The following is a 10,755-nucleotide window of genomic DNA, read 5'->3' on the forward strand; positions in this document are numbered from 1 at the left end:
CACTGAGGCCTGAAAATAAAATGGTGTGGTTTCAATTACACTAAATTTTGGAATAGGTGTTTTTAAAACTTTTTTTTTCATGTGTGAGTGTCTAGTTCAGGCAGTTATGTTTTCCATTATTTTTCCTATGGTCTCTGTGTTGTTGGTTTGTTCCCATTAGATGTACAGCCATTACAGATTGGAAGAACAGTTTTCACATGGACATTTTCTGCATCCACTATTTCTTGCGAGGCTTCACAATCTTCACGATTTTATTATTTTTCTCTCAAATACTTAAAGGGTTTATGGTTCACAGTGAAAAACTAGGTCTGGTCGGGTAACCGGAACCAAACAATTTTTTTGTAGGCCTGAACTGAAAGTGAGTAATGGCTGACAATATTTCCTGTGTTATCTGGAACCCATGTAATCATCATACCTAAAACAATTTCAAGAATTTGAAAACATTCTTTACTTCAAACTGGCAGTACTAATAATTCAGTTTTAAGACAGTATAAATTTTACATCAATACTAATCTGGCATGCTAATTTGTTGACTTTTTATGACCAATTATATAATAAGGCATTTCAAAAGAATTTTCATTTTACATCTTCATTATATTTACATCTACATTGTTATGACTTTGAAGATAATACTCAGTACATTACTGTATGCTAATATCATCATGAGAGATAGGGATATAGTGTCCCCCACGCACGCGCACACACACACACACACACACACACACACACACACACACACACACACACACACACACACACACACACACTACTAAAAATCTTAAAGCAATGTACTCAATGTATTATGTGAAATATAATAGATATAAAAAAAATAATAATCAGTCTATCTAGTTTAAACTTTGAGGTAGCTGTATAGTCTTTAGATCAACAGGTCAAGACTACATTGTATACATGTAAGACCTTTAAATTATTGCATCTTTTCTAGGGAGTTGTTCCTAATGTTTTTGACAAAATGTTTTCATAATTACACCCACTCACTCTACATCTTTTGTTTTGACAGCTCCAGAACTCAGACAGTTTGGGACTACAACTTCAATAGACAGTGCTACATGTACATAGCATGTAATCACAGTAAATTCCCCTGACTACAGTGGGATTTGAATCCATTCACTTCCTGACTTCAAATCCTGAGTTCTATGCCACAGGGGAATTAATAAGGATCATAATGGTAATTCAATGAAATAACAGCTTAAACCATCTGGGAGTTTTTAATTTATCATTGCTTTTTAATTCCCACCAATATAATCACAATTTTATCACATCATCATTTTTTCTAGTAAGAGTGTCTCACCTGGATGGTCAACAGCTTCTTTGACATTGATTGCACAATATGGCTCAAATGCTTCACCATCCTGTACCATCTTTCTACTGCCCTGCTCCACTTGTAATAATTTCACTCGTATGAAGCCCATTTTGATGCTGAAACAAAACAATTAAAAAGTGTTGATACAAATATGATGAAAGTTACAAATAAAATCTAAGATTACGCTGTTTTGAAGGATAAAACCTTGTAAAATATGCTGGCACAATCTAAAACTTTGTATCCAAGGTTTTACCAGGAACTAGTTATATTCTATATATACTCACCTCACCCCATCACCACCACCCCCCACTCTACCCCACCCAACCTCCATATCAAATATTCATTGTATTTTATTTTCAAGTCAAGGCCTACCCCTCAAAGTTCCTTGGGTTCTAAAAATCTAGGCACACATCATTATAATGTAACATGAGCATTGATATCAATGTAATAATGACCCATATTTACACAGCATGCATGTATATTGTTGAACAATTACAAGATTACATGTATGTACATTATCAGTACAAGAATATAGAGACAGAATTCTAACTTTCTACTCACAATTCAAGACTACTGTGGTATGGAGCCTGTGCCACAGCTGTTAAATACATGTACATGTACATACATGTACATGTATGGATCGGTACATTTTTATGTGTACCACTAAATCTACACATACGTGTATTAAAGTTGATGTAAATGATACTTCAAAGAGTTAATGAATAGAGGTTTACATTACAGGAAGCAGCAATGACTGAGTGATTTACTGAACCAATAATATTATCAAAATCAATATTGGGAATTTCAGTTCCCTGAACAAGATATATCCTTTGCATTGAAGCCCCTGGCAATAGTGTCATGTCTCTCATTCAGTTTGACAGTGACCACTTAAAAAGTTCCACAATCCACATACATATGAAATGTTCAGTACTATTATCCCTTGTCTTTACACTTTTCCTGGGACAGTGACCTTGGAAAGACAATAGGTACTGATGATTGGCTTATAAATTCAGTGGCTTTGATATTAACAATATATTAATTTACATAAATACAAAATGTACATGTTCATTCAGTGTTGATGTTTTTCCTGCAAGTTTAGCCATCAAAAAGACAAAACAGGAAAGAAACCTTTAGGAACAGGATTTAATTTTCCCAACTTTGAACATCCATCCACAAAAGTTAACATTTGAAAAATGAATTTTCCCTGGTACAGCCATTTTCACTGCATCCTGCTCTTTTTTTCTATCTTTTATTTTGGAGGGGGAGGGGGAGGGTTTTTTTTAATTACTTTGCTATTCGTCAGTCATTGAACTTTAATCCGTGTATATTCTTTTCCTATATTGCATGCTTCTGATTTGTGCAAATTCTTTCGTTCTGTTGAATTATTGTGGTTAAATACAATCTAGTTTCTTTTGCTTTTAACTCTCTGAGAATCTTACTATCTGTTTTTCTGCTTCTTACACATACATGTACATCAGCAACCATATCATATTAAGACCTGTGATTTTGTCTGTTTTTACTATCTCCTTCCAAACTGTGTCACATAAATTGTACATGTTATGACATATCCCATTACTGCACTTATATGAATAATTTGGAAGATTATGCATAATGCAGAACATTTTCCAATTCATATCTGTTGTGGTTCTCGTGACTGTACACTTGATACATGACAAAACATGTTTGACTCTGAAACCTATCTGTCTCCTTTCTTTCACGACACAACATGACACGACATAGATGACATTCCATGTTCACAGAAGTGTGACGGTGACATGTTATACTCTGTGAGGCACAGTCAGTGGAATACGAGTACTTCAAAGTTTAATCTCGTCTCTACTTCTGTCAAAACACAGAACATCTTTTTAAAAACTGATAAATGAACGATTTTTATGGGAAGACACCATTGATAATTACAACGAATGGGAAGACACCATTGATAATTACAGCAGACATATTGGTTTTTCCACTCCTATTTATCATCATTATTACGACAAATACAATTTATGTCCCAAAAATTGAAACAGACAGATCATTTCAGCAAATATTGTCATGGTAACCAATTCTAGATATATCAGGTTATACAGGCACTTTAAGTGTGATGGCTAAATTCATTTTCTTTTTTCCCCCAACATTTCAGAATCGTGACAAAATACAAGTGGAAATCATATAGAGCAAAATTCTCTATACTGTGTGCTCAAATGATAAAAACCCAATGATTTATGATACTAAGATTAGATACAGTAAGACCCAATGAATTTAATCTGACCTCTATAAATAAAAACATCAATTAATTGCACCTAGCCAATCACATACATAAAAGAGTTTCTTGTTTTTATAGACTGTCATATGACAGCACTGCAGGAGACATAAATCCAGTAGATACCAATCTTAACTATTAGGTTAGAAGGTTATCCTGATTTACACACCCTGTTATCTACTATCTAGTCTACTGCTGAAATCAGGTCTGTAGCTTGACCTTTGACCTGGTAATAACAACATGAACATACTCATAGATCAGTAGATAAAAACTACTGTTGTTATGAGCTAAATTGGCTCCATAGCACGTGGTGTTTGAGGACTTGTGTTTTTTATTTAAAATATGACTGTCATCCAGATGTGAATGTTAGAGCTCAAACTCAGAGTTTGAGTGCTGTGGTCTTATCAGTGAAGATATTAGGATTACAGTACAAACAGGACCTTTTTGTTCAGGACCACTATTTTCTATAGCTCAGTGTCGGACAACTTTTCATACCCAAATGTTAATCCTAATCCAACACTGGCTTTGATATAAACAATATAATAGTGAACATAAAATTAACACAAAATATCACATTATTGAACTTGGGAGACCAATTCTTTCCTTTTCATAACAAGCTGATTTGATTGTCAACTATTAGGAAAAATTATTCATCAGAAATGTTTGGTACATTTTACATATTGTCTTGTTAAAGGAACCATATGTGTTTATTCAGTTATTTCCTTCTGCTGTCACAATTTGAATGTTGGTTTACCCCCACCCCCCCACCCCAACACAACCCCCACCCCACCACCACCTCCACCCTGTCATCCGAGCATATGATTGCCATTTCAACACTTACTTTATTCTCTTTTTAACAGCTTTCTTTACTCAGTTCCACAAAAAATCGCAACGTTTTTTTTAAAAAGTTGTGAAACTGGTGACTTTCACATTTACGTGTAGACAAGCTTTAATAGTATAGCATTTCATACCATGTACAGATGTAAATATGACAAAACTTGGCATGTACGAGAAGACGTGAATGTCTGAATTTTATATCTCACATTCATTATACAGGTACGTGAATCAATAATTTAGTCAGCAGTTCGGATGACTTTGAGGCATAAACACCGAAATCTCATAATCCATGCCAATGTTTGTTTCATTAGTATTAAACACCATGTACTACATGTATGTAGCTGGCAACATTCACTGTTTAGTCTAGAGACTTCGCTTGCCGTTACTCAAGAAGCTCTCTAAATCAAAGATCTTCTTGGTTGAGAGAGCTCATCTTGACAAATACGTAGTAACACAAAGACAATTCTCTGGGTTATAGCCACTGTTGTGTTATTTGTGTTTTGCCTAAAAAAGTGAAATGTGATGCTTCAATGACGTCACATAGTAATAAATCATGGCTCTGTAGCAAAATCACATAATATATTGTAGTAAACTATATACAAGGGCAAGTTTCTAATTTATTTCATTTATTTACATATTTGTATTTAGTTGTGTTACCTTCTCAGTTCTGGAATCCACAAAGTGTTTATGAGTTGAAATAAACCAAATTACGGTGGCACTGAGCTACTAGTACTTTTACTACTACTATTATACTACTACTACTGTCTACACTTGTATTTGTGACTTACATTGAATGGTATGACTAGGATGAAATCATTTACTGTTACAACAAGATTTAATGCTTGTCACATGTGAAAGTACAATCCCACTAGTCAACAGAAGCTTAGAAAACCAACTCTACGAGAGGCCTAGAATTGCCTTATTTTATATAACTGAATACACTAATGTTTACAATACTCTTTGTCAACTGTTACTGTTATTTGTGTGTTCAGTTAAGACTATTTGGGTGATTGACTCCTCCTGGATGACAATAGATATAAAGAAAACATTTACCAAATAGTCATTTTTAGAATACACATGTACTACACTAGAAAGACAAGTTAACAGAAAGTCATATTAAGTCAATGAAGAATGCATTGAAGTTCTTGTACTTTTGTTAAATATTTTGTGAAGTGACTGAAAAACATAACTGTAAGTTAAATGTACACAGTAAAACTAAAACCATGCAGTTCCAGTAGTAATCAATTTATTACTACCTATTATTTCTACCTGGGTTAATACACATGTAGTACAATGATTAAATTCACTATTTTTCCCCAGACAGATTTGGATAAATATACATAAATCAAATCAAAATAAACACACTTTTCTAACTTGAAGAGATTACAAAATTACTCCCTAAATATATGACATGACTTCAGGACAAAATCAAAATAATTGAAAATTGTTGAAAGTCAGAAACCGTTCACTTTAAGTTACTGTACTATTAAAGCAAAGATGTATAGTATAAATTTGGTTGGTGGGTCAGGTGACCTTGTCCCATTGTACTTACCTCATACAGCACTACTGTACTACTATTTACTAGCTTCAACTGCACACTAACATTTACAAGACTAAATATATATAAAACACACCTTTGCTGACTAATTTAAAAACAAAACTGCTCTATTTTTAGAAATATTTCTTATGAGTTATTGTACTAGTCACAGTCATATGGATTCTGTATGTTTGGATAGCCTTTTGAACACAATCAATTAATTTACATATGAAAAGAATGCTTACCTAAATGTTAATGAATCACAGTGTATACATTGGGAAATCCCATCCTGCCCATATATGGTGATATCAGTAACCTGATTAATAGAAGTCTCTGAGATGACATAACATTGCAACAATTTACATGAGATGGTGAAAATTGTTGGTACAGAAAAATGCTCCCCATTCCACAGGGAGATTTTCCCCCACAAGTGACTTGTGTCAAGGAGGGAGTGGGGGACCCAGCATACCAGAGTGAAATTAACATGGGGAAAGAAAGGTGTAACTCTGGCGGCAGGTGATTTCCCGATGATAGAATAACTCCTCGAAAACGACACTGATGCAAATGCCAATGAAAATGTGGACCTTGAGGCATGAAAGGGGAGCAACCGAAGACAGAATTTCAAAAAAGCAAAATTGATAGACCGAAAAATAGAAGTGAGTGAATTTTAGTGAAAACGCTTGGTATTCTAGCAGGTTTTGAGTGGGAATCTCTGGAGGGTCCTAACAAGGTCAGGTAGCAGGACTACACTGACCACTTTGCAGATGGGGAGGCTTGGTGGGAAAAGGTTAAGGGCGGGGTCATTGAACAAGTGACAGTGAATGGTAAAATATAAGTAACCTTTTATTTGGAAAGAAAAATGATGAAAAATACTTCAAAAGTTTCAGACCACGTCACTTTAATACCAGTCAAAGAAAACTATCTTTGGGTATAACCATATAAGTTTAATAGCTGTCACTGCCAGGCAGTAGATGTGTGGGCATTTTCAAGGCAGGAGAGAGAGGTAAAGGAAAACTGTTTATCACTTAGAAACTTAAACAGCCAATCATGATCTCATGGGAGAAGTTGGGGTAGTGGGTTAATGACTGAATACGACCCTGACTACATGCTTTTACTATCAATATCGTGTAACCACACACAGGTACAGTCCCTATATCATAGACATCATAGATAGAGGATTGTGGTTCAATTAATACTTGTTTATACTAAGTCCTGCTTGCAGACACAGTATGTCAGAACTTTACAGTGACACTGTCCATTCTACAACGTCTTGTGAAAACCAATGTAACAAATATATCCCTAGCATGCCAGCACTGTGCTAACATGTCAATAACAAAACAATATCAGACTGTGTGGTCAAATATTAGCAATTTATCCACTATCTACTTATTTCACATATCTTCGATGACAAAACTCCCTACTGACTGAGAATATTTAAATCGGTATTTTTCACAATTTTAAACCTCCCTCCCTTATTTTTAAAAGTGAGTATATGCTGCCATAAATGGATAAGCCATTGAGCATACATGAAGTGAAACATACCAGATCTGAGGTTTAAACCTTAGTCCTGGCATTTGAAATTATGAACAATATCCGATTTTGTGACTTTGGTCATACATGAAGGGACTATTGTGGTCAATTTAAAATTAGTAAATAGGCAATCAATTAGTAATATTTGACTGCTGGGCCTGATAATATATTATATTAGGCAGTGCTTGGGTAGTTAAGGTTTGAAGCACAGTAGTTAACAAGAAAACAAAGCAAACAATATAAGAATCTATCGAGGCCTGACTTATGCTGTCTGCAAGTAGAACTACTGACAATGACATGCTAGTCATTTCTCAGCCAATTGTGATGGTTGTCTGAGGTCATTACAGGCCTAAATTTCCATAAACAACTTTTTATTATATTATCCTTTCTCAAAGTATATATAAAAAAGCTTAGTTCCCCCCCCCAAAAAAAAAAAATAAATAAATAAATAAATAAATAAGTACATACATAAATAAATACATTTTTAAATAAGTATTTTATTCATGTAAATTACTGTTACCATGGCTCCCCTGACAAAATAGTATCTGCAATTACAATTTACATGCAAGTTTAGTTTTGAGGTCAATGACCTGCATTACATGTTTCCACTCAGGTTACTAAGTCTAGCCAGAATACTGATTTAGTTTACAACAGTGAGATCATCACAGCTGGAGAGTGTCTGCAGAATGTTTTCATTAAAGTCAGTGAAATGACTAACACTTTCTCTTGGCTGCAGATGATCGTTACTTCCAGGCTTATTTTAGGTCAAGATCAAACTAACCATAATAGTAATTAGAAGTACAAATAACACTTTCACCAGATTTCAAAGTAAGTGTACCATCTGTATAAACTCAGATCCTCATTTTTAGAATGAAAAACAACATTAGGTATTGACATGTGGTTTTCGTTAATCGACATTTACACTTTCTATGCTCCCATATCAAGTATACATGTAACAAATTGCATTCCCTGATTCTGATAGCAGTTAGTCTGGTTCATATATGCCGCGTTACGATTACTACGATCATGAATCATAACGCATCAACTTGTAAACTAACTAGACTATATAGCAGTATTCTCCCAATTTCTTAAAACTTTACATGATGCTTAATAAAACTGGTTATATTTGTAGGTATTTTTGTCATCTGGAATTTTGAGGTGGAAAACATTTTGATTGAAGTATATTGCGTGTTCTCCTGGTATGTACTAGAACAGTCATTCTATGTGATTCAGGTATATACAATCATAGACCCTCCCCACCAATGGAGAGTCTATGGTATATACAACAAGTGATCTTTTCAGTGTGGATTTTCTGTGGCTGAATTCACTTGAATGCCTTCAGGGGAAAAGCATAATCCTGGTCTGTCACTTTGGACAAAGGTAGTACATAATCCTGACTGTTTATCATGGGGAGAATGATCCTCTGGACGATTCAAATGTCACAAATACCAGGGTAGACCTATACACAATGAATTGGTTGTCTTGAAAAGATGACACATCTGATAATGATAATGACCTGAAGGTTTGTTTTACTCTACTAAAATTTGTATTGACAATGTAAATATTTCTTTTACATTGTAACCTTGACACAAGACTACTAAGAATAAGTCTTCCTTGTGTCTTTGTAAGCGCTTCCACGAATTAGACAGCCAACTTCCGGGTTGCAGGGAGGTGACGTGTGAAATGTATTGTCTAGTTGTAACTATACTAGGATTGCTGATGTGTAGTGATACCATGATAGTGAAACAGACACATGCCATGAGTGGGCTGAAATAAAGAGTTCACCCCGTTTCGTGGCATCCTGAGGTATGAGATGTAAATAGAGTTCTAGGTATGCAACCGGAACAATACGATTCGAAGTAGTAGTAGTAGTGGTACTCAGCATGGATATACACCCAAGCACATAAGTGATAATAATACTAGTTTTGTACTGTAGAGAGTGACACCCAGTCTAGATTCTCGACTGGTACAGTATTATTACGTTTTAAAAACTCCATCACTACCTGTGTAGGTAGTGATGGAGTTTTTTAAAACGTAATAATACTGTACCAGTCGAGAATCTAGACTAAGACTAAGTAGTGATACCCCACCCACCCCAGATTTCCCGGGATGCTTCGAAGAGCATGGAGTGTGAACAATTCGTCCTTGCAAAACCCGGAAATATTGTAATAAAGGCCCTGGACAAAAATATTTGGCATGTCAGAAGTATGTAACCGGTCAAGTTGACCCCACCTTCAGCCTGTGTTTAGTTGGCTTACGATGAATAACACAAGCCATGGACGTGACGTAAAACAGGACTTCAAACATAACCATGTACTGACCCGATGGCCCTAGTGGAGTGGCACTTTCATAACTCTTAAAAGTTTCGTGACAGTTTTTTTAAACACTTATTTGAACACTCCGGACCGGACACTACGATTCACTATGTCGTTGGTGTCGATCGACCATGTAACGTTGTGTATTCCAACGATGTAATCAATCATGGCTTCGGACATGTAACGTACAAGTGCAGTGCAGTGTCATTGTGTTGCCCTCGGCTTCCAAGTCAATAACACGAGTACACACTGTAGTACACTAGTGATTCCCGCCAATAAACGTTCTCTAAACTTACCTTCACAGAGATGTACTTGATTAATAGTATGTAAAGAATCCAACGAAATTAAAATTCAGCCGTTCACTCTTCTTGACTTGTGTTGACAGTCCTAGAATGAGTGTCACTAAATCTGACTAACTGAGATATGGGATTCTACCACACCACAGGTGGGTTGATAACGAATGCGCTGGGCAGACGGAAGTAATCCGGGGTCCCACTACCATGTCCCGTGCTAGCGCCATGACCAGGGGTGCCACCCCAATACAAGCGTTCAAGATGCGTAGTTTTTTGTGCATGTTTACTATATAATGTTATTATTACTAGCATTTGTTTCTTTGAGTTTTTATTGACTCATTATGTTATGTCAGACAAATTAAAACTTCACATTTAACCCTGTCATTTCAGAATGAAGGGACAAACAAATAATTCGGAACTAAAATACTGATGTGTTGACTTTATTCAACAATATTCCAATTCAAATCAGATTTTCCTAGGAGTGTTGATTTTGTTTGTTTGTTTGTTTGTTTGTTTGTGTGTTTGTGTGTTTGTTTGTGTGTGTGTGTGTGTGTGTGTATGTATGTGTATGTGTATGTGTATGTATGTATGTATGTATGTATGTATGTATGTATGTATGTATGCATGCATGTATGCTCTTTTTTTAAAGCATTTTTTGAGCA

The 10,755-nt window shown here is 35.3% G+C and overlaps 1 protein-coding gene across 2 annotated transcripts in view; it reads right to left on the reverse strand.

Moving 5' to 3' along the window:
• LOC144437912 (protein kinase C delta type-like) overlaps positions 1 to 10,262 on the reverse strand; it is a 44,310-nt gene extending 34,048 nt beyond the window's left edge. The window contains exons 1-2 of one of the 2 annotated variants that reach the window (XM_078126956.1): positions 10,097 to 10,262; positions 1,310 to 1,437 (exon numbers count right to left, since the gene is read on the reverse strand). In XM_078126956.1, coding sequence (XP_077983082.1) covers positions 1,310 to 1,430 — 121 coding nt within the window. In that variant the 5' untranslated portion in view covers positions 1,431 to 1,437; positions 10,097 to 10,262. Of the gene's footprint in view, positions 1 to 1,309; positions 1,438 to 5,970; positions 6,012 to 10,096 lie in introns of those variants that run through there. The other variant, XM_078126948.1, reaches the window with a different exon arrangement.
• Positions 10,263 to 10,755: the final 493 nt, after the last annotated feature.

The sequence above is a fragment of the Glandiceps talaboti genome, chromosome 1 (genome assembly GCF_964340395.1).
Source record: "Glandiceps talaboti chromosome 1, keGlaTala1.1, whole genome shotgun sequence".
Lineage (NCBI taxonomy): Eukaryota > Metazoa > Hemichordata > Enteropneusta > Spengelidae > Glandiceps > Glandiceps talaboti.